Here is a 25,204-nt window from a genome sequence, read left to right on the forward strand (position 1 = left end):
TGTATACAAGTGTCAGGGCAGGAATATAACAACAGTCAGCGATATACAAAAATGCGATCGGTCATTTAAAAAAATTGAGCTAATCTTAAAACTACACTTATGTTACTTTAGGACACGAACAGGGATATCGATCGCCGTGTGCGTCAGCCTAGATTTCGTCAAACACAATTAACATAACGGTGGAAAGAAAAGTAAAATATAATAGTAGAACGAACACGATTTCTTTACATTCGTACTCTCCGAAAAATTGACAGTTAAAAGTATCGTAACAATCACGACAAACATCTACACTAACAAAGTGACATCCGGTCGATCTTGACTATTTTTTTTTAACAGTGATTAATTTCTATTTTATCCTTCGTTTCTTAATCGCACGATCAAAGCGTAATAGTATAGTCGTTCATTAAATTCTCTCCTCTAACTTCTTCGAAACTATGTTCTGTCCGTAGCACTTTCTAATGGTGTCATTTCAAAACGAGAGTTCGAAATTTCGTTTTTTGAGGCCTGCGTTTCTTTATTCTTTTATGTTTTCTGTTGTACAGATCATGCATGTCCGACGTGAGTCGGATGAAACGTACGAAACAAATTTTAGAACAGATATAACTGTTCACACAGTTCTTTTCTGTTTCTTTGTTTTCTTTTCCTTTCTTTTCTTTAAGATACTAAACAAAACTTAAGTCTACCGCCCATGATTCGTCGTGATAAATAAATTAATTACACAATCTAACGTTTTACACCTTGGTGTTTCGACCGTACTCCAAAATTTGTTTATGATAAAAAAGAAGATACCTGAAAAGGAAAGGTTATTTCACTGGATCCTTGGTAATGATACTGATGGCACTGTGACCAGTGCCATGAACTCACCCTTCGCTGGTCAAAACATCTTTTAATCGTGCCCTCGTAATCAAATGATCGTCACATTTAAACCATTGATCTCTTTGCTGCCGTATGAAGGCAGTATAGTGTCCAGTCTCCAAAGATCCTTCGTGATTTATCACCGCGAACAAAGAATATCTATTGTCGCTGAATGTCATGTCTTCCCCATTCTTTGGCAGTCCATCCATCATTGCACTATTGTTGTTACCGTTTCGTCTGTGCGACATGAAAGGAGTCATGTCCAATTGTTCTGGAAACGAGATGAACGTGGAAATCTTCTTGTCCTGAATGCTAGAGTGCTCGAATCGTTTTAAGTGAAAACTGGCCACAATAGGGAGTTGCTTCATCGTCAATTGCTTCGTGCTCTCTTGATACGTTTGACAATTACTACACTTTATTTTTGCGCTAGATCCCAAATGCTCTGCACGTGTGAACCTTTCTAGGCAATCTAATAATGAGGTAGGAGGACCAGAACTATCGGAACCCGATGCGCTAGCCGCTGGACCCAAATCCAAAGATATATCCCAGAACGGGTCTATCGTAGTGGACACTCCGCTAAAAAAAAATATTACGTCAACTTGCGGATCTATCAGGATAGAAAATACGTTAATACATATTATACGGTGCATTTGGCTCGTACTTGCACGCCTGACAAACTACATCACTTTGAAGCCCGCCGGTAAAGATTTGATCGATGATACAGTTACAGTGATGTGGATTATCCTTCACTAAGATTGGCGCCGCTTCGCAATGCCTATGCAAAACGTCGAGTGTAGCTATAAAGAATTCATGGGCATCCTGCTGTTCGTAACCTGCTAAATGTCTGGCGTGTGTCCAGATCAAATGGAGAAGCTTATGAAGCGTCAGTGGTGCTTTGCTACCGGAGTAAAATTCCTGAAAAAGATGGGACACTTCACAGACCAGGCAGCGTGTCGGCTGTGGGCAGTGATGACGGTCAGCAAGAAAATAATCTCGTAATAGCGGCGTGTGTATGAGCGCCTGTACAATACAGTTCATGAAACATGTACTTCCAAGATTTATGAGTCCTCTTAGACCTAAAAACGTGACATATCGATTAATATACGTTCGAAAATACATTCAAATATATAAGTTCTGCAGTTCTACCTATGGTGGAATTTTCGACCACACGCCGTCTGCGCGGATGTTTTCTCAATAATTCTGCCTCTATTTGTGTCGGTTCCCATGCTCTATAGAATTCTCCAAAGCTCAATGATTTTGCAGATTCACTCCACTGTGCCTTAGCAACTGCCAATAATTCCCTATCGTATACATAATCCCCACATTGGAAGCACAAAATATTTCCATAACAAAGGTCAACAGCTGCAACATAAAATACACACATTATACATATATACTCTGTAATATAGATATATGATGGAATATATATATATATATATACGTATGTATGTATATATAATTACCTAAAAAATGCTTTTTTGTCTTTGCATGTTCCTGTATATGACCTTTTGCATAGCAGCCAAAGAATATACAGTGAAGACAAGAATGAAGGCGGTCTTTGTATGATTTACATGTGTGACATAAACAGCTAACAGCCTAAAAACATAAAAATTATTTATTTATTGTACGAGATATAATAAAAGATACAAAATTGTATAATAATAACGCATTTATATAGATTAGATAAAAGTACTGTCTCAGGAAAGATGGGGAGTGCTATCATATATATTTTACTTCATACATAATGTAGGATACAAAGATTTATTTAACGAAACATAATTACATCGAACTATAGGCCGATGCAAATATTCATTGGATCAACGGTACCAGCAGAATCATAAATCTGCAATACCGTTACTTTACGTGAGCAACAAATCTATCAGAACTTCGTACCGACAGAGTAATCGTATACGGCGGCCATTTTTAAATCCATCTTCACACATGAACCGTCCATGAAAGTAACAGTACGAACTCAAATAAATGATATCATCATCACAGTTTTCATTATCGTCTATCGCAATTACCACGATTATCTGTGCAATTGCTTTCGTTTAGTGTTGCGACAATACCATTCTAAATTATTATTAAAAGTGACGGTTACTTTCGAGTCAAACGGTTTCATGTTACGGTAATCGAAACATCAAGTCAACGATGATAAAGACAGTTGAAAAGAAAGAGAAAGGAACGGAGAACAAATCGCTGTTACGAATTCGATAAGTCTCTTTGCAACATATGCATCAATTTCTTCTTTAATACTTCCGAGTAATAGACAGATGGAGACTGATATTCAAGATCAACCGTTATATTCAGAAGGCGAACAAAGAGTAATTTCTTAGGTGTGTAGCACGGTGAGAGACGAGATTTGCCGGCGGCCGTCTCACACCTAGAAACATGAATGAACATACGAAAAAAAAGCAGCACGTTGTGCATTCAAGCCTCGTAACCAATATGCGCGTGTTTGCAAATCCGATTGTCATTCTGGGTAGAATTTGCATACTCCGTGACTCAAGATCCCGAGAGTGGCACTAGAGACGACGACGACAAAGAGAGAGAATGATCTTGCAACTTCCGAGATTACGAAGGTCCTCGGTGTCGCAGTGATTTCTCATTTTTCTAATTCGCTTCATTTTTATCATGTATCGATACGAACACGATACGTAGTAGGGCTATACAGAATGGGAAAAGAGAAACAGACAAACGGACGGACGGACGGACGAACGCTACAACATAGTGTAAAAGGCGAAAGCGAGAGAAAGAGAAAGAGACAAAGACAGAACCTTGACCACGGATCACGCAAGAAAAAGATAGTCGCACCTTTCTTACGCGTGCCTCGGTCGACGTGCTGGTCACGAAATAAGAGTGTATCACTTTGTACGGCTGGATACCCTTGGCTGCTTTGAAATTATTCAAGTGTATGCAGCCATGGTCGCTCATCTCAGGTTGGCGTGAGCGACGCTGCCGTATCTCCTTCTCTTCACCCTGGTAATAGCCCTGGACGAACTTGGATGCTCGCCGGCCTTCCTCGAGTCTAACCCGAGTCGAGGCGATGACCACAAAAACGACGAACAGAAGTCTGACCAGCGATGCGACACAGACAACAACAGACCGTCGACGACGGGCACGAGTACGTGGAGCGGTCGTTTAACGGCGGAGACGGCGACGGCGACGGTGACGGTGGAGGCTGCTTTGTGCGGGGCGTAGCACGCTGGCCTTGGCAGAAGCGCGCGTGTCGTTGACATGGAAAACCGCGTGAGCCTTGAAAAAAAAGAGCGCAAGGGTTGTCCGTGCAGGGTCGTAGCCAGTCGATCGCTGTCACACCGCACACCGATCTGTCTCCTGTTGGTTGAACAGAGACAGACGACGGAGAGAGAGAGAGAGAGAGAGAGAGAGAGAGAGAGAGAGAGAGAGAGAGGCGGCAGACGGATCAAGATAGAGGCGCGCGCGACTGACCGACGAGACAGATACGATATTTCTTTCGGACAACGAGATACGGGCAAATCACCAATGCCCTAACACGTCGAGCTTTTCCAGGGAAAGCACCGCTTTGACTCTTACGACTTCTCGTGTCCACGTTTTCGACACCCGGGTGCTCACGGACACCAGCCGGTCACTGCAGGCGCCGCCGGTACGAGCCAGCCCCTCTTTGCCCCCACCAGTAATGGCAGAACGGTCTCAGGGACGACTATTTCAAGGGTTCTAAGGGTTCTTAAACATTTATTTGATTTTTCAACAAGACTCGCAAAATTCTAGAAAGCAAATCGTGTAATTAGTATTTCGTAGCAATTAGATTGGGAAGATGTCCACAAAATCTTGGAATACTTCGTAATATCCGTTCAGCTGTAACACGTTCTCTGATTGGCGGGTCGTGCGTGATTTCGATTCTCGATATCGGAGATGATCGTGTATCGAGACAAAAGATTTCTGCCAATAAGGAGTATCTACTTTTGCGTATTAACTCGCGATTGGTTGGCAGGAACTGTCTTTTCAAATTTTGCGGGAAAAAAATTCACAGTTTCGGTCATTTTTGTAGTGTGGTTCCGCAAGCAAAAAACTGATTTGCGAAGTTTTAGTTGCGATGCGAAGTAGATAAAAATCAAATGCAAATGAAAATTGTTCTATTTATAAAATAGTATGTTAAAAAGTTGAAAGGAAACGTGCAATACGTAATATGTAAAGGACAGTAAAAGTTTTCGTGTATTATATTTCTACTTTGACGATATATCTTTCTATTCAACGTGAAATGCACGTGTGAAAGTGAAGTGGGAAAAATTGTTGTGCAAGTTCTCTATTTGGTCAGGGATTGAAGAAAACGTTACACGTTCCTGAAAGCCCCTCTTTCCTAACCCCTCTCACCCTAAAGGAACAGCTGCGCACGATATACATCCCTTTGGAATCGCATTCCCAATGGCTCGCAAAAAGTAAGACCGTTAACTGATAATTCCTTGGTTGCGTGACCCATCCAGATTTAATGCTATTCTACAGCTTCATTGTCTATCAACAATGGCGTACCAATTGTATTACATTTCAATCAGTACTTTAATCTAACCTCGAAAAAGGGATGGGTGACTTGATGTACGATTATTTTTACCGGATTTACTGTTACTTTCGTTAGAAATATTGTACGTTATGTTGTTTTTTATAAAATGCTACGTAATGTCTAAATTAACATTTTAAGTTTCTTCGAATAAAAATGTTCAATTAAACGTGGTAAGGAATCATTTCTTTTTATGTGTATCTACGAATTTTCAAAGCCATCACATGCATGCAATAAATCGAATCTACTTTTACCGACTGCAACGAATCAGTTGAAAAAGTATTCTCAGCGTCATCTACTTCTTACCTTCAAGAATTGTTGGTAGATAAGGTAGAACAGTAATGTCTCGGTAGATAAAACAGGATTGAAGTTTAAAGCTGTTATGCGTTTTAATAATTTTCTGTGCAAAACGATCCAAAGCGTACTTTCTTTTTAATTCCATTACCTCGATAACTCTGGAATCTAAAAATATCATTAGACAAACGTACTCAGATCGGAATTTTTCAAAATTTCATTCTCTTCGAATATGGTTTCGTTCATAATTATATTTCCGGCATCGTTTCTTTTCGGAAGTTTATGCAATACTCAGCCTCGAGTTACGTCTATCATCGACGTGACATGAAGGTGACACATGACCAGGAAGCACGACGTGTTAAATGATGCTATTAAAAAAATGCTATTTAAAAAAAAGTATTGACGAAGATCTGGTAAGATAACCTCCGAGGCGGAATTTACTTATGTTGCAGGTTATGCAATCTTAAGAGTTACAGACGAAGTGAATATTAAGCGTTCTCGAAGAAAGAATCTGAGGACAGCTAACATCTATCTCTTTATTAATAAGACATAATTTACATAAACACTATATAATAGCGACATTATACTCTAATACACGAAGTGATAAATCATTAACGGTACGAGCGACGATACATCTTTTATACCTTCTATACTACAGAATGTACAGGGTGTCCAATAACAAACGCAACATTACGAAACTTTTTTCTAGAAAATCGATTTTGCAGCTGTCCAACATTCCAGTTCACAAAAATAGCATTTCCAGCTATAAATTGCTATGACCTGTGTTTTGTTGCTTGTCAAAAGCGACTTTTCTTCGATCTACCTTCACACGCAGAATTACCATTCGTACCGTTTATTAGTGAACACTCCGCGTGGTTTACGATTATAGAAAATATATTAATCTTCTCGGTGTACAGATTATACTAATACGTAAGACGACGTCGAAACAACATAATTAACGTACTTCTGTTGTAGTTCCGTTTCGCTTCCCGTGAGTCGTCATGGACAGAGGACCAATCATTATCTCGTGCGAAATTCTCCTTAAACGAATGGAATAAACAGGAAACGATTCTCTCGGATCGCACGTGAAGCGTTCCAGCCTGAAAATCAGCTGTAATCGGGCTCAACTGAGCGAAACCCTCAACGAAACCGAACGAAACCTTTCTCGCGTAATAGAAAGCATACTTACAGACCTGTTATATGATAGAACACTTTGTACAGTCGATGGAACCGATATAGTCAGTTTGTAAATTATATCGTTAATTGTAAATTGTTGAAGCGTCGATAGAGTTACTGGAATGAATCGTATCGGTAAATGTAATCTTCAGCTGTTAAAAATTTTCAAAGGGAGATTCTACCTTCTTATCTCAGATTACGTTTATACTTTAACGCCTTATCGATTTTGCGTTCTCACCGTATTGTCGTTTCCATCGACTATACCTACACTGTCGACACTTGTTTCCATTGTCAAAAAGCGCCACTGGTGCCACTCTAGAGACTAGAATTCCGGAAGACTGGTCGATCAATGTTGAATCTTTACAACGCTCGCTGAATTACTCTTAGTAACAACACAACTATCCTCGTTTAACAACGTACGTCTTTACAAGTGTGTTACATTCTTAATCGAATAACGCGATACAAGCGTGTCTCTCGAAACAAAACGAAGAACGCGTTTTGTTGAAATTCCACGACCATCGAATCAAATATACAATCACTGTTCGCGGATCTAAATATCCGTTCATTATCCGATGGTCATCTCTAATCGAGGGAAAGCCGTGTAATCGTTGTCTGGACACGGATAGTTCGAGGTGGTTCCTCGCGAGCGCTCGAGTTTAATTTTAGACGAATTTTCGTCGACCGGTCTCCCTGAACTTTTCAGTTAGCGCTTAATCATCACGACGAGCGAACCGAAACCTACCTTGAACACCGTTGTCGTACACACCAGTCCGAAGACACTTAATATTCTTTTCATAGCGCGATGACATCATTTGTTGTAAGCGCAATTGACCGCCGCGAGTCTCGATTTCGAAGGCTGCGCTTTTTGCGTGCACGATTTATGATTCACTGTTGCGCGCGTAGTATATACATTTTTCGTTAGCCTTCAACCTCCCTCTTTCTCTATCGGTGTTAACGTCGCGTGGAAATTTTCCTATGGAAATTCACTTTTCCACGGTGAAATCATCGATTCGTGGTGGAAAATAGGAAAGAAGCCTTTTTTTTTTCTCTGTGTGCGTATCTAAAAGGCCTGTTTAGGTAAAGTTAGCGAAACTGTCGAGTTTCACATGCTCCTTGCGCTCCGTCACGTTGATCTGATCGATCGACAAGGTGGAAAATAGGTGGCGCGATTCGAGCAGGAGTGCTTCCCGACGACTCGTACGATCGGCGTGATTAATCTCAGGTGTAGAGCGTGCACACAGTTCTCCGGCGAAGTTTTGTAATCTTCCGAGCCTCTCCCTGGGCGTTCGTTGACTCGTGGTTCAGGGCTAGGTCCCGGCTCCGTTTTGCAGGCGTGTATAATAATGTGCGTGCGGCTCACTTCGCCGCAAAACTGGGACGCTGCGTGGCTGAAAGTGGAGACAATTGTGGGAAGGGAGGCTGAAAGCGAGATTGCCACCGCGAACATGCTCCTTCGTTTTCCTTTTCGAACACGTCGTTCGTGTCGCTCTTGGAACTCCCCCGTTTTTTTTTTCATCTTTTTTCTTCTTTTTTCTCTCTTTTCATTCAATTAACAAACACGAATTCCGGCCACGTAACGCGACGTATGAAAGATTCATTTCACACCGTCATTGTGTCTGTTTAATAGCCAGCCTTTGAACGTGACAATTCTCCGCTACTGAACAGAACTTCGAAACCATCCTCTTTGTACTTCCGTTTCTTCGAACCACGATCGATCGTACAGGGTGTGTCCGATGAACCGAATTTTATTGCTCGCGCGGACGATCGAGTATTGTGAACTTGAGTTTCGGATCTCGATAAAAATTTCGTCGATTATTTTGGATGCTTGAAGAAAAAAAGAAAGAAAGAAGCGATGTTACGTTTCTCGGAGTAAACAGAACTGATAACACACATTGCTATATTCGTTCCGCGAAACGGGACAATAATTGCAAGTGATAAATGTGGCGAAAATGGCGGAAAGTTGCGTTCACCAGCGCTTACGGACAAATGACTCATATTTAACGCCGCGTGCTTTCCAACGGAACGTGGTATACAGTTTCAATTCATCGTCGTAAAATAAGGCCATATGCATTAAAGCTATTCGTACATGTTACATAGTGTAGCGTATACACCAATTATACATACATACGTTTATATATTAAGGTACTAGAAATTCATCATCTATCTCGTCTTTCTCCCTTTTTCCCTGTTGCAAACGAAGAAGAAGAAAAAAAAACAAAAAAAGAATCGGTATGTCATTTTTTTGTCAAGATCATACGAGACTCATTGTGTCAGGTCAAAGATGTATAAATAACACGTATAATTCATGGTAATTACCCTCGTTACGATATTGCAATCTAGCAAGGAAACAGGTTGATAATAAATGGTTGTTTCCCCTGAATTTGTATCCTCTGCGACTTACGTTTGTATCCAGTCTATGTAATAATTAATGCGATAATTCGATAAAACAACAATACGCTGGAAATTTATATCTATATACCAGTCGAAGTAATCAGAGACGATGTTTCGTTTCGAGACGAATTTACACTTTTCGGCCATCAATTCTGTATTACAACTAGACCGCGGATTTTTATGCGTTTATAAGAAATTTGAAGGTACGAAATTATATAGAATCCGCGTAATACGAAAAAATATACGAAATATCAAAATTACAGTGCTTTTTATAATTGCCTGGTAGATGAAATAATTTTCTACCGTAAATCTACTTCTTTTTACTATATTCTGAAAAATATAAATTCGCACAAAAATCCGCAATTTAATTGTAAAAATTCGATTTCCACATTGTTACAAGTGTAAATCGACGCGACACGAAACAAGCGATAAATTCGACATATTTTTCGATGTTTCACTTAAGACGATTATCGTAATCACCAACATGAATTATCCAATGTCCAGGTTTTGTGTCACCGAATGCCCTCTCGATAAGACGTTCCAATTACTTCGATTAGCATGAATTTATTGTAACGATAAGAAGTGTAATAAGTAGTGCGTGCCGTGTTGAAGTCCTCGAGGATTCGGAAAAATCGAACAGTCCCCGGAGATGGAATGTGTATCGTGTAACAGAGGATCAATTTCTCGAGTCAGAAAGATCAGTGTCGTTCATTGTCGCGTTGCCCTGTTGTTCGACCCCGAATTCTTCATATCTCTCGTGTAGCTAAGTAACTCCATTAAGCTCCGTAGACTTTTCGACGATATTTCGTTTCTCTCCCCTACGCCGGGAGACAGGTTCTCGATTAGCAGCAGCTATCGTCGTTAATGGCCTTCGTCCACAAACGTTCCGTATTTTCCCTTTCAACCCTCGACGCGCGGCAACAAACGTTTTTGACAATTTTACGTTCACCGTCGAATTTTCTCCCGCTGTAATCGTGCTATCGGCCTGGAAGCGTCTTAATTCGCCCGGCAGATTTAATAGTGGCTATTGGCCGATGTTAATTCGGGGTCAATTAACCGCGAATGCGACGGTGTGTCGCGTAGAAAAGTTTCGCCCTCCCCCCGTACGAAAGTGCGATTCTTTTCGTTTCAACGATGTTAACACGTTCGGCGATTCAATTACACTCTTGGCCTGATTAATGTAACAGAGGCACGAGAGGAATACTGATCGCGTTATTAATACACGATGCTAACAGCGAAAGTTACCGTCGAGTGTCTAAACGAAGAAAATTCTAACATTTTTGCCACGTATTTTTCTGTATGTTTATCGAGTCATGCTCGAGAGTATATAGTAGGAGAGCGTACGCCGGATAATTATTATACTAGAGGATGAATCGATGAGAATCTCGAAGATGATTATAATCAAAACGACATTGAACAGACCCGTTCTCTGGCAGTCTTGAAACCCGAGAGATCTAATGTTTCACTTTAGATTGTTGCTCGTCGGATTTAATGCGATCTTGTGATCCAATTATTCCCTAACTGACAGGATTCCCCCAGGTTTAGCCCCGCGAATCGCCGATCTACAAGTGTTTGCGCGAACACGTTACACGTGTAGAAAAATTCGGAATTAACTGTCAATACTCTCCCGAGAGGATCTTCGTAACGATTGAAGAAACCTTACAGAGTTAGATCAGAAGAGAGGATATGTAACAGAGAATTGAATGTTCGCTGATTTTGAATGGTCAAACTAAATTTCAAACCGTTTCATCACCACCTCTAGACAGGTCACACAGAAACACTGCGACGTATATAATAATATATATCTCTGTGATGTACAATTGGAAGGATATTAGACGAACGTCTTTGGTATACCCGAGCGTATTCGTATAGAAGAGGGACACGAATAAATGGACAAGAGAGAGAGAGAGGGGGGGGGGGGGGAGAGAAAGACGTTACTGCACGACAATGGTCAACAGAATGGTTAATCCAGTGGCTATAACGAAGTTAATCCTGCTCGCCCCTGATGTTGGTATATCTGGTTGTTCCGGCGCGGATCCATCCTCCAAATACTGGTAACTCTTCACTCCGGTCTTCGCCTTGATCACCCGATAATTCGAGATACTGCTGTTCACACGTTGCCGTAGTATGTTCTGCAACGCGTTCGTCACACAGTAGAGATTGCCGTCCTCGTCGAACGCGAACGTGTCTGGCCACTGTAACCTCGTGTGGTCCCTAGCGATCACTCTTTGGCCAGTGGTGAACGAGGTGGACTGTTTGGTGTCCCACATGGCCACAGCATCGTCGGCTAGTAGGCCGAAGTACAGCACACCGTTCGCTGACATCATCATACCATCGGTCTGAGAATTCTTCCTTCCGAGCTCTTTCACGTGCTCGTCCACGTTCGACATGTTTTCCTTCAGCACCGACGTCGGTAGAGAGTAGAGATGAAACGAGGAGAGCGGCGAATAGTACACTTGTCTGTCTTGGTTGCTAGCTGGAGACAAGGCGATTCCACTGATAGGCATAAGTATGCTGACAGGAGTTTTAGCTACCATGAACGGAGAGGCCTCGGGTTTAGCTTTCATAGAGTCGTGTCTGATCTTCCAGGAGGTGTTCCTTTTCAGAGAGTAGACGATTATACCTGGATCCTCGTAATCGTTGTCCGTGATGTATGCCATGCCACCGTCTTCGTGGTCCAAGACTAGATCGTTCAACACGGTCTTGCCTTGGCGAACAACGTGATCAGGGAACTCGTAAGTTCGAAGGATCTCCCCGTTGTTCTCGAGATCCAGGATCACCAATCTCGGAGGACACTTGGTCTTCGTCTTAGAAACGAAAGCGTATCTCGTTCCAGAATCGATCACCCACATTCGCCCTTTCGGATCGATCTCCATGCTCATCACCATCTGAAAGGCACTGCAATCTCCGAGCTTCTGCATCTCCCAGGTGGGAAAAGCGTCGAGTTTAGGAGCGGTCGTTTGGTTCACAGGCATGCTAGCCGTGACTGCTAGAACCACAGGTACTCCGCTGGTTAATCCCGGTATAGTCAGGTACATTTTGTTCTTCCAAATTTTTATACCAGCTATAGCGTTCAATTCGGGAACGTAATCGTTGTGGGTGATAGCGAATTGTCGTTCCTCCTCGGATGGCCAGTTGTAATCGATGGTGTCCCATTGGAAGATCACCTGGAAGGGCTCGTGGTCGCGACACTGAGTCATAGTGACCAGGACCAGCAACAACGTGAGAGTCTTCATTTTTCTCTGCGTCCCTTATCCGTTCACCACTTTAAACGTCACCACTCACTTACGTGTCTCACTTTTCTCAGTCCGATCACGTGGCAGGAAGAGGCGAAGACCCGTCGACGATCCAGTTGAAAGCTGATATCCGGAACAGGAGCGTTCGTGGCCCGGCAACTGTGGCGCGCGTTTAGCTGGCCCACTTTTGTCAACTTAGATATGTTTTTTTTAAACACCCGTCCAATCACACCGATTGCTTGCTTGCTTACTTGCTCTTCGTCTGTACTAGGAGTTCAGCTAGCCCATCACGCGGAGACGATCGCGATTTGACTGACGAAGACGCGGAGCGTCGCTTAGAGAGGCGTCGTGCCCCCACCAACTGCCTCCTCGTGTATTTACATAGGACGATTCTTCTCTCTCTCTCTCTCTCTCTGCGCGCGTGTATGCGTGTAGCGTGCACGTGTACGATCACACGTGCGAATCGTTACGTGGGGATGCATGTGGGTATGTACGTGCAACAGGAACACCACCCAGCACGATCTCGCTCCCCACCATCCACTATTCCACGCGAAACGTAGCTTACTTGTTAGCTACTTTAGCCGCGGGTCGATGATGCATCCTGGATACGCAAATTAACATTCTTGCGAGAATGAATCGACAGTGGTTGTCGTTCGGGACAATTGTTGCGCTTTATTTTTGGATAACTTGTTATTCAACTTGACGCGAATTGGAAGGAGTATATGTATATATATAGAGAGAGATTCTTCGTTGTTGAGATTGTACGTTTCCTTTCGAGACTTATGGAAATTCTGTGTCATATCTTTAGTTGCTACCTCGATCGACCATGGAATTAAAATATCCTCTAATCTGCATACGGTTGCTTCCATCGTTCAGCATCGTTAACACGTTCGCTGTGCAAGTAGTACGAGTAGAAAAGTTAATTTCGAGTCAGTTTTAAAAATTACTTGGAAGAAAATGTTTCTTTTTGTGAAAAAAAATGGGTGACAGAATAATTATTTCCTTTCTGTGTAAAAAGAAAAGAAAAGTATCTTGCGTGGGTGAGTTGAAAGTATACCAAGTCATGTATGTGGTTCAGGGAACAGTGAACGTGTTAATTAGGCTGACGCGTTCAAATACTTAACACAGGTGAGAAAAAGAATGAACGTAGGATTCTTCGAGTCTTCTTAGAAATTTCACAGAAATATCGCCTCTTTTCAATTTGCCTCTCTCTCTCTCTCTCTGTCTCGTGGCGCCTTGATTTGTTATAACAAAATCACCGGTAAATTGGCGGAGAATTGTCCAGCGATTCTCTGTCAATTTCCAACCGGTGATTACGTTAATGCTCTTCTTAGAAACCTACGGTTTTTTCCGCGTACCTTCATTGTTACGCTTAACGAAGGACGGTTGAGGCTGCAATAGGTTGTAAGGCTCGATTCGCTTGAAAAGGAAACGTATGAAAAGGGAGCGCTTAGAAAAGGCTGTTACGTTACGCTTTATCTTCCCCTCTAAGTAACAGAGATGATCCCGAAAAATCGATTCAACGGTCGTTTCTTCGTCTGGACAATCGCATTGCACGGAATTCCGTTGGACTCGTTTCTCTCTGTCTCCTAACCGACGAGGAAAGAAACGTTCTATCAAAGGGTCACGCTTCTATCGAAGAACCAGTCGAATAGAATTTATAATTCTTCTGTGGTTCACTTTGAAGTTTTAGAACGAGCGTTTTGAAAGTTTTATCTGCGTGTAGTGTTACCTAATTGCAACTCTCTTATAATGAAATTTATCGCAGATTTGATTTATTTATAGATCACAGGGGAGAGTTGCCAAAATTGTAGCACAGCATTTACACGCGTTCTTCCGTTCGTATATCTGTCGATCTCTTTAACCCTTTATAACGCCACGTGACTTAGAAATTACGTATTCGTTTATTTATCGTCATACGTTATTATCAGCCAATTTTTTATATTTATTCTTGCTTCTCTCGTCAAAATGTAAAAACGAAGTCAACCGAAATTTTTCTTCGTGTAATTTTAAATAACTACAGTCGATCTTTCGTGAATACTTCTGTATCTATCTGGTCCTGTATCTTAACCCTTTCGTGAGGAACGAGAGGAATATGTTCCACTTAAGTATTCCAACGAAAATTGATCTCGATTTCAGTATCAAAAGTGACTCGTTTGGGAAAGGGTCAATAGGTTTGTCCTGTAAAATAAATAAATAATCGTTCTGACATAGAAATGGAGGTCATCGATGGAAGGAACTTGCGCACTCCTTGTCGCTGTGTGTATTTTAACGTCAGGTTGTTATATCTGTTTCAGGACAAGTATCAGCCGACGATATTGATCACGGTGTTAATATTTCATCGACGCTGTCATACAAAGTCGACCGCGTGCCGATCAGTTTCCGTTGCTTCGTGGTCCATTGATCTCGACCGAGTCAGATGGATCAATGAGTGTATTGGATGACAGCTAGAACAGATATCCATCATTAGACCCTGTTAGCGTTTGATTTTCTGGCAATATTACAATTCTTACATTCCCTTTTATCTCGAGAGATTCGTCAAGATCCATCAAATCCGTAAAGTTTCATTACTGCAATTTTTGTGCAAACTGATCTATGTCCCGACTTCTAAACGATCGATTTTTGATACACACTGTACAGCTATAATTTGATAATTTACCAAATTAACATCGATCGACGATCGATCCACTTTCTAAACAGCTAATCTAAAAAATCTCGCGTAGAACTTACGTCACAAATTTTAACACACCCTGTACAGCTGTTATAACTCGTCGTTTTCTTTTTTCTGGACGACGATCGATCCGCGAAATGATCATCGAATCAATCAACATACAACTTCTCATTTATTTATCTTCGTTACCTTCTGTTTTCTGATAGATGAAAAACAGGGATCTGTACGCAGGAGGTAATGGAGGTGGATATATTTAGTCAGATTAACCATGGACACAACTGGTGTTGAGAGCAGATGAATGTTACATCATTGACGCGTTTGATGCAATTCACAGAAATAGTAGCATGGTCTGTTGCGTTCGATCAGTGGTTCCTGTGAGTCAATGAATGGGACGATGAGTGCCATATTTTCGAAGGTGGAACGGCGACACGCGTGAAAGGGGTACGATAAACGTTCTGGCAGCCATTCAACTACATACTACATATATATCCATCATCCTGAAACCGACAGCTTTTTGACAATCGCCACATCGTCGATCGTAATGGAACGTTCGTGACGCGTAATTTCCAACTAAAGATACACCTACTGTTGAGAAACGCTTTTTGCGAAATAATCCTTGAAATCGTGGATGAAGAGAAGACTTGAAATAGTGGATGAAGAAAAGCGTTGAAATCGGGGGTGAAGAGAAGCCTTGAAATCGTGGATGAAGAAAAGAAGAAATCGTGGATGAAGAAAAGAAGAAATCGTGGATGAAGAGAAGAAGAAATCGTGGATGAAGAGAAGAAGAAATCATGGATGAAGAAAAGAAGAAATCGTGGATGAAGAGAAGCCTTGAAATCGTGGATGAAGAAAAGCCTTGGAATAGTGGATAAACGAAAAACGAGATTTCTGAGAGAAATCTGTTGAAAATCCAAAACTTCTTCACCCTCTCCTCATCGTCGACCGCAATGAAACGTTCACAATACCTAATTTCCGACTATTGAGACACTTTTTGCGAAATAATTCTCGAAATCATGGATGAAGAAAAGACTTGAAATCGTGGATGAAGAAAAAAACGAGATCTCCGAGAGAGAAATCTGTTGGAAATCGACAACTTTTTCACCCTCTCCTCGTCATCGATCGCAATGGAACGTTCACGATCCCTAATTTCCAGCTATTGAGACACACTTTTTACAGAATAATCATGAATGAAGAAAAGACTTGAAATGGTGGATAAAAGTAAAAGAAACGAGATCTCCGCGAGAAATCTGTTGGAAATCGACGCGGTTCGTTGAAGAAGACAAATTAGGCGGATTTCGCGAAGGTCATCTGCGACAATGATCCATAGAAGAGATGGTTTCATTGGCCGATTGAAGGCGCGAACGATGACGAGCGTCGCATATTGTAACTGTTGACTCACTATCATGCGACATGTAACGTAATGTTATAACAGTAATAATGTACGTGTGTGGCAGTTGTTGGTGTGTATCTGTAATAGGTGGCGGCCATTTCGACATCACCGATCATCGAGATGCTTCCAGACGTCCGTCAGGATCATTCTTATTCATTGTTTTCATCCATTATCGTTATTCAACCGAGGGTAATACATTTACTGCCTCTCAACCATTCTCCCCACGTTTTTCCAATTATATAATATTCTTCGCAATTTATTATAGCAACGGCATATATTATTGGCAATGGTACCAACGGGGATTTGTCACCAAGGACACGATTTCGCAATCGTGAAATCGATTATCTGCAAAAAAAAAAAGAAGATCCTCCTTTCTGGATAAATCAAAGCCCTCGACGAAGTCTCGAACTGTCTGAGCTCTCAACTATTTTCAGCATCGTTTTATATTTCTCTCTCTCTCTCTCTCTCACTCTCTAAAGGTAAACATTCTCTCCTCGAAAATATACCGCGTACATATCTCGAAAAATTCCTCACGATCTCGTTTGATCGACGATTTCAGGATTACGCGCATGGACGACGCTTATTTACGAGGCAACCACCCAACGTAAACCAAATGTAATCCTTTTCGCAAGCACGATGTCTCTCCCTCCTCTCTGGCAAACGACCAGATATTATTGGCATGCTCGTTATTTCAGCGACGCTGTAATGTGCCCGGTGATCGAGCAGTTTTCTACGTTTTATCGTCCATTGATCCTGACGTTCCTGCCTAATGACCACCGGCTACTTTCCGATCGCAGATCCCTCCGACGTTCTTTGATGTACGAATCGTGAAAAGAAGACACTGAGAAGGTAGAATATTCTGGAAAGTTATTTATTCGTCACTGTGCATCCTTCTCGTTACATCGAGGCTCTAATTTTCCGTAGTCTGTCTTATTTATTAGTGTCTCGGTGATAAGATTGTTCTCGCTCCTCTAACGATCCTAATGCATGAATATTCTTACGAAATATGTACGAGGTTTTATTGAAAACAAGAAGGATGTACTTGGACTGTGTGTAACATCGTATTTCGTGAAGTGGAGAGAAAAATTTGATATCAACGAGTTGTTCTTTTGTACGTAATTAGGAGGAGTATAGTGGATCTTCGATTGCTATAGTTTAAGCAGGTTGCATTGCCGTGCAAAGAACTAGACCAACGAGAGGTACGGAATTACGGATATATGCTAATTGGTAGCTTATTAATATTGCCGGTGTGAATTGGTCACAGTTGCCTAAGGTAGATGCTGCGCCATTTTCAGCGCTTAGGAGCGATTAATAGACGTGCAAGAATGTTGACTCAATAGACGACGAGATGGACAATCGAGCTCTCATTTGTTAATTAGGCATTGTTCGATTGTAATTTGCATTTCCTTCATCTTCTAACGGTTCTCCTAACACGTGCAACTCGGACGTACATGATTAGGTGTACATACATTATCCTTTGATAATAAACAATCGTTTATTGTTAATATACATGTGTTCTAGTGCGTTAGAATTTCTTGCAACATTTGGAATTTATTTTTTTAAATCCTTTTAAATCCTAATCTGAGAATTTTTATTTCTTTGGGGTAAATTTAGGTTGATATTCCTCGAATCTAGAGATTCTCGTATGTTTTCTGGAAAATTTAGGTTGATATCTCTCGAATTTAGGGATTCCCATATTTTTTTAAAATTTAAGATAGTACTCCTAAAAATGTGGGAGTTTTCTTAGAAAATTTAGGTGGTTTTCCATTTGACAAAACTAAGGATTTTTATTTTCTTTTTAAATTTAAATTGATACTCTGAAAACGGGGGATTTTTATATTTTCCAGAAAAAAAATTGGAAATTATTACTCGAAGGTTTATCACTATAAAACTATTTTTCTAATAAACTCGTTCTATTCAACCTTAGTGTCTCGTAATATCTCTTTGAAAATTGTCGCATTCCATTGCCGTATCTGTTATACCACTCGAAGATCCTTTCGAATTTTTCCTGGTTGGAAAAAAACTTTCCGTCTCACCGATTGAATTTGCAATTAATCCATTGCGAAATGATCGAGACGTCTGAAGAATGTAAACAAGAAACGAGCAAAGGTTCGTCGTTATTTTCCTTCCGACACGTTTATATCCTGTTCATAAGTATTAATAACTGAAAGAGTCGTTAAAGAACTATTACGATCCGAGAGAAAAAAGGAAAGAAGAAGAAAAAAGAAAATGTAATTTAAATTATAAGAAACTTTCTGTACAACGAACATAATGGTTGCCTTAATACGTATATACTTATGAAAGGCAGTGTACGTGTGTAGTCTGTGGCAAAGCAAATATTGCATCGCGGTAACCTTCGAGAGATGGAAACCGCAAGTCGTTTGCAGATCCTCTCGAGATTCTAGCTCTTAAATGGAGACGCGTCCGTGAATTTTGCAAATCTGACGTGAAATCATCGCCGATCTCCTCGCGGTTTACTTTTGTTACGTCCGCCGGGCTACCTTCGTCATCGACACGTGCCAAAGTTACAAATTACCATTCTCCTCGAATTGACAGGTTGACTGATGTGTGTACGAATCGGCGTACAATCGAACCGAGACCCGTTCTGCGTCGTTTAACATTCGCCCAAAAAACGAATTTCTGTGTCACTTGAAAGGTACAGGTAATGCTCAATTTAGGAATCTTTTGGATCGAAATTTTTAGCTTTGCGAACTTTTTTGATCGGAATTTTTATCGTTTCAAATTTTTTAGGATTGAAATTTTAAGTTCAGAATTTTTTATCTTTACGAACTTTTTGGATAGGAATTTTTATCTTTACGAATTTTTTCGGATCAGAATTCTTATCTGTACGCCCTTTTGGATCCGAATTTGTCTTTACGAACTTTTGGGATCAGAATTTTTATCTTTGCGAACTTTTTCGATCGATTTTTTAACTTTACGAATTTTTTAGATCACAATTTTTATTCTAAATTGTCCAGGGAATCACACAGTCTACGATAACACAACTATCAATTAAAACGAGTCTTCAGCTTAAGAACGAACCCGAGTAACCAATTAATCTTTAAAAATCGAAAACTCCCTGTATTTAAGCATCATCACCGAAATTTCACTTTTTCCTTTAGAAACTTCTTAACGAATCATTCGAACCAAACCGTTACTTCTACTGTTAAAAACCTCTTTACCCACCTAATCACAATACAACGTATCCAGACGTGTTCAATTAGCACTAATTGTACATCGTCGATAAGATTCTTCTCCGATCGACAGGCAATTAAATGTATTCACAAGCATCTCTCTGGAAAATCACAATGTCACATATGATACGCTGGCAAAACTCGATCGTTGCGCAATACAGCAAATTGACTAGACTAATTATCCAGACTCATGAATAAATATGCAGCGCGGACATAGTGTCCGCAGGCTTGCAAATAATCGCGGCGGCCTTGTGGTGCTTTTACGTCGACGCAGTTTCACATCCTCTGTGAAACAACCGCTGAAAATTCCGTGTCATGGCATACTTTTTATCCTCCCCTCTCCTCGTCGTTTTCATTCACGTGGACCATATTGCTTTGTTTTTCCATCGAATCGTGTCACGGCGCGACTGATAATTCCTCGTTAATTCCCCTTGCTCGATTCCCCTTTTACATTCGTCGTAGGTCTCCTTGGTCATTCCAGCCACGAAATATTCACGGTCACTGTCGGCAGCAACCTTCGGCTGTAAGAGGAAGCTTTCACTACGCCGTAAGTCCATGCAACAATATAGTGTACGTATGCGTATTTATGGATTGGTGAAAAAGTTTCCTCGTGTTTTTCAGCTTGTGCGGCGTTCGATCGTTTGATTTATCACGGTTGCAGGCGGAGAGTCGTGAAATACTGCGATTTTTAATTTAGCAGGTTTAGCAGGTTGTAGTTTATGATAAGGTTGACCGAATTCGGTGAAATTTTTAGAATGTGTGTAACTGGTATGAATCTGAAAAATGTATTCTTTGAAGTGTGAAAAACGACCTTCGCTATTTTTGTGAAAATTTCGACCAATTGCGATATTTTTTATACTTTTTTTTTTTGAGAAGATTGGTCCTATTTTAAAGAAAGTTATAGTGTTCTAAATAGTGTCCGAATATTGGCGAGTGTCACTGTATTTTTTCAATTTTCATTATAGACTCAGATAGAAGAATTGTGAAAAACGACCTTCGCTATTTTCTTCGTGATTCTCACCAATTGCAATTTTTCCCAAATTTTCTTTACAAGTCGTCTAGCAAACTAATCCTTCTAATTTCTAAAAAAATCGCGAGTACTTTGGTCCAATTTTAGTATCTCGAAGGGTGCGTTCAATTGCATAAATTCGCTGCTTTTCATCTCAAGTTTCTTCTTTACAATGCTCTTTTAAATGCTGCAATTGCCTTCGGCGAATTATTCTTTGAACGTTGAAAAGTGTAAAAAATGTGATCGGTGCCATAGTTACGCTCCGCAGTGTACATATGTGTACAGATAGAAGATGAATCGAGGTGAATGGAGATAAATTTTGCCGCGTGTCACATCGACGAGGGGGATTATTCTGGAATCTGTATGCCGGCAACCTGCTGTTATGCGATCGACAGCCTGTCATTTATTTAGACATTTCTTTCGCGACACGGTATGGCGCCGTTTTGTCCATTCTTTCACAACTGTTCCAACGTTGACTTTTCTACTGCATCGGGGGAAGTTCGATGAGCTTGAAACAGAACGATTTTACCCTCTCGATATCGTCGCGCGAATTGCACTCGTAAATCCTGGCTTAAAGTTTTCCAGTTAAAACTCGCCGAAGGAGAGACGGCTGAAGATTACACGGTGCTTTTCCTGGCTCGGGCAACTCCAATCTCGCAATCTACTCGCGTCCACTTCGTAACTGACATTCTTTACTTGTAAACGAGGAACGTTAATCATTCGCTCATTTGTATGTGCAGTGATAATCGTCACTCCGCTTCTGGAATTTTCAGGGGGTACGCGCAGCTCTTGAGGACCTGAAACTACGATATTCTCTGCGATTTCTTTTTCCTTTTGTGAAACTGAATTTATCTGGAGAGTGAACCCTCTTGTGAAGCATTGAAATCACTTGAGATATTATAAATTCTTCCAATTTTCATTATTTTCAGGAAAAATTTGAGGTGATTGGGTTTTGGAATTTTTTCGAAGTCCTAAAAGTACACTATTCTCTGTGATTTCTTTTCTTTCGTGAAACTGAATTTATCTCGAAAGTGAACTCTCTTATCTCGCATTGAAATCACTCGAGACATTTTAAATTCTTCCAATTTTCAAAATTTTCAGGAAAAGTTTGAGGGGATTTTGTTTTGGAATTTTATGGGTGACCTAAAGGTACACTATCCTTTGCACTTTTTTTTCTTTCGTCAAAAAGAATTTATTTCGAAAGTGAGCTCTCTTATCTCGCATTGAAATCACTCGAGACATTTTAAATTCTTCCAATTTTCAAAATTTTCAGGAAAGTTTGAGGGGATTTTGTTTTGGAATTTTCTGGAGGATTTAAAAGTGCACTATTCTCTCCGATTTCTTTCTTTCGTCAAAGAGAATTTATCTCGAAAGTGAACTCTCTTATCTCGCATTGAAGTCACTCGAGAAATTCTAAATTCTTCCAATTTCGAAAATTTTCAGGAAAAACTTTGAGATGAAAATCTCAAATAACCATATTACACCCGGTAGATACTTCACGGAAGGGTTAAAACTCTATGCAACATCGTCGCGAAGATCAAGATACCGCGTCTGGTTTCACGTTTAAGAAGACCAAGAATAGTAGTGGAAGGACGATGAATAATATTCCACGAAATGTCCAGGTGTTGCACCTAATTCTGCCAGCGGTTCACATGCAAGCACATAAATGAGAAAAATGACAAGTGGTACGGGGAAATAAGTCAGTCTGATTTAACGAGCATAAATGTGCGAGCCCCGTCATATAGGCAAAGGCCGCGCCCCGAGCATCCGTTTCCCAGTGGCCTACTAAAATCAACGCTCTCTCTCTCTCTGTCTCTGTTTGCATCGTGGATGAAAATAAAACAGCATCGAAGCAGGAAGAGAGGAGCTCTGGGTGGTTGGTTTTTCGTGGATTAGAAACGGAGGCGAACAGGAAGAGCCGTCTTTGTCGATAGATCAAGGAGGAAAAGGAACGAACAGACGGATGATCGAGCTCTTCTTATCGCCTCTATCCTTCTGGCTAATGGATATTGTGCGAGGTTTGCAGACATCGCGTGTCTACCAATGGAACTTGGTAATCGTGGAATACGCTCGTCACTATCGTTTCTAATTCTGTGGATCTCGATCGAAGGCGTGACGGGCAGAGATTTATGGCGAGGCTCTGGTTTCTACGAAAAACGTGTACTCTTTATCAGTTTTTTTTATTTTTCTTTTTTTAGAATTGGAAGAATATGTTTCACGTTACGTATTTGTTTGTTTACACAGGTGTGGAGTCATTCGTGTGGAAAATGAATTTAAATTAGACGAATCGGTGAATTTAGAGTGAATTTAAATTAGTTGAATCAGGTGTGGTGGCACAAATGGCCATTTAAAGTTTCTTAAATTTTTCGAAGGATGAAATCCAAGACGAAAAATTGAAAATTACCACTATGACGGTTTTTCAAAGTTACAACTGTGTTTTCTCGCTCTCTTCTATTTTATTTCCAACATTACAATTTACCTGATTTTTCCATTAAAATACAAAACCATGAAAAATCGTCTGAGGTACAGTGGAAACGCTCCCGTCGATTTTGCCGGTTAGGTAATCGAATTATGGGCTCCCCCGTTGATTTAAGCTTTGCTTCCCAGACACACATCGGATTACCTTTGACTCTAAGCATCCCAGGACCGTGAAATCGTTGATCAGTGGGTTTTTTCATTGGGAAAGCAAGAATTCTTACTGGGCCGAGAGTAAAACGGTTCAGTGTTCGAACCGTTGAGCTGCTTTCTCGAATGTCTCTGCAAGTAGTCGAGCGAAGGGGAAATGGCGGAAAGAGGCGGTGCGCAGCGGTTGGACTTGTTCGAGTTCGCGTCAACTTTACTCTTTATCTGGCGGCCACGTAATTTCATTAGCCTCGGAGGGAAAAGAAAGAAGAAAGGCAATAGCCACAGTGGCAGGGAACGAAAAGGGGTGAACTTCCATCGAAGAGAGAAACGGTAGCTGGGCTTGCTGGTGTTATACGATTTGAAGTAACGAAAGCATGTCGACGTTAAGCGATTCCTGAATCATGCGAGGCACGCGATCAAACACAAACCTCTCCTACGTTCTCTTGCCAAGCGAAGAAAGCTCTTTGCGAATGAAATTTTTTTTTCTACCTCTGATAACCCAGTTTTCGATCTACTTAATTATAAACTGCGCTCGGCCGAAGTTGGAGAACGTGATCTAGACGACTGCACGTGATGTTATTCGCGTGGAACAATCTCAGATTTCCAATGATAGAATTGATATTTTCTTGTGTCTCTTGTGTGCTCAAAGTAATTAATTCTTTTAATTTTTGAGTCAACGATAAATTAATATTTCTAAGATAATTAAGTATATATATTTTTATAATTTTGTATGAAATTTTAAAGATTAATTTGTAGAGGCCAAGTTTATAAATTAACAAGGATGAAATTTAAACATTTTTATTTTATTAATCCGGAGGTCCATATAAATATGTAAATATATCATAAAGAAGCATTGATTATTAGAAAATTATGTTTTAAGCACAAAGCTTCTCCTTTTTTTCTTCGAATAATCTAATATACTAGTAGCTGAACTTAGAGCAAGGGTTGTTGGACACTGTGGCCAGCAGAGAACTGCTAAACATTTCCTGAACATTCCTGGAGGCTAATTCAGGCCGTGGTGTCACGCATCGTGGAAACAGAAGCGTTGGCCTCGCGGTAATACTGTTAGCACGACGATCATGCACGTAGAGTCATGTGATAAGAGAGGGTTTTCACGGATCCCGATCCCTCGTTCTCGTGCCACGGACCATAAAGGGTGCACCTAACCGGGACCAGAAGATGAAAGAGAAGAAAGAAAAAAAAGCGAAACTGGAACGAACGCCGCCTTCGGCTTAAACTGTTTGCACTTACAATCAGGCTCATTTCGCACTCAATTAGCGATCACCACTATTGACTCTCCGTGTAGTGGTTCTTCGCGAGTAATCGTGTTTTATATATCTTCTTCGACCAATTCGAACCTAGAGTTTTATTATAAAATTATTCTACGGATTATAGAATCTTTTTTCTTAATTATGGTAAAAAAATAAAAGAAGTACCACCGCTCATTTTTTTTTTCTTTTGTAGTTTCAAACCAATGTCAATTCTTACATTATTCTATTTTTGCACCATCTTATCTCTGAGACTGTTTTTTATCCTTTTTTAAATTGTTGAAATCGTCAATTTCGAGTAGATTAGTATAATTATCCTGTTGATAGACTTTCCCTCTTTCCCAGTTGCAAGGAACTCGTGGAGAGTCGCTGACCAACTGGCTGGCGATAATACGACGAACGAGCAAGTTTGCAAACGTTGGGCGTGTTAACTCTCCGATTGAATCAATACCGCTTCAGAGACTAAAGCGAGGATTCGAGAGAATTTTACGCTCCGTTGGGGAACGCAGACTGTTTAATCAAATTGAGCGACGTTTCGTGGGAGACCACGTAACGCGTGGA

General features: G+C 40.7%; 2 protein-coding genes across 2 annotated transcripts; both read right to left on the reverse strand.

Annotated features, from left to right (window-relative positions):
- Positions 1-366: 366 nt before the first annotated feature.
- On the reverse strand, positions 367-4,501 carry LOC108578848 (ubiquitin carboxyl-terminal hydrolase 22). Its single transcript, XM_017942255.1, has 7 exons — positions 4,306-4,501; positions 3,670-4,110; positions 2,319-2,451; positions 2,002-2,217; positions 1,517-1,931; positions 865-1,431; positions 367-789 (listed from the first exon to the last, which is right to left on the reverse strand). Exons 2-7 carry the CDS (start codon positions 3,787-3,789, stop codon positions 732-734), a joined length of 1,509 nt encoding a protein of 502 aa, XP_017797744.1. The 5' UTR covers positions 3,790-4,110; positions 4,306-4,501; the 3' UTR covers positions 367-731.
- A 5,465-nt stretch (positions 4,502-9,966) lies between these two features.
- On the reverse strand, positions 9,967-12,648 carry LOC108578907 (protein yellow). Its single transcript, XM_017942323.1, has one exon. It carries the CDS (start codon positions 12,484-12,486, stop codon positions 11,185-11,187), a length of 1,302 nt encoding a protein of 433 aa, XP_017797812.1. The 5' UTR covers positions 12,487-12,648; the 3' UTR covers positions 9,967-11,184.
- Positions 12,649-25,204: the final 12,556 nt, after the last annotated feature.

This window comes from Habropoda laboriosa, unplaced genomic scaffold, assembly GCF_001263275.1.
Source record: "Habropoda laboriosa isolate 0110345459 unplaced genomic scaffold, ASM126327v1 scaffold62, whole genome shotgun sequence".
Taxonomy (NCBI): Eukaryota; Metazoa; Arthropoda; class Insecta; order Hymenoptera; family Apidae; genus Habropoda; species Habropoda laboriosa.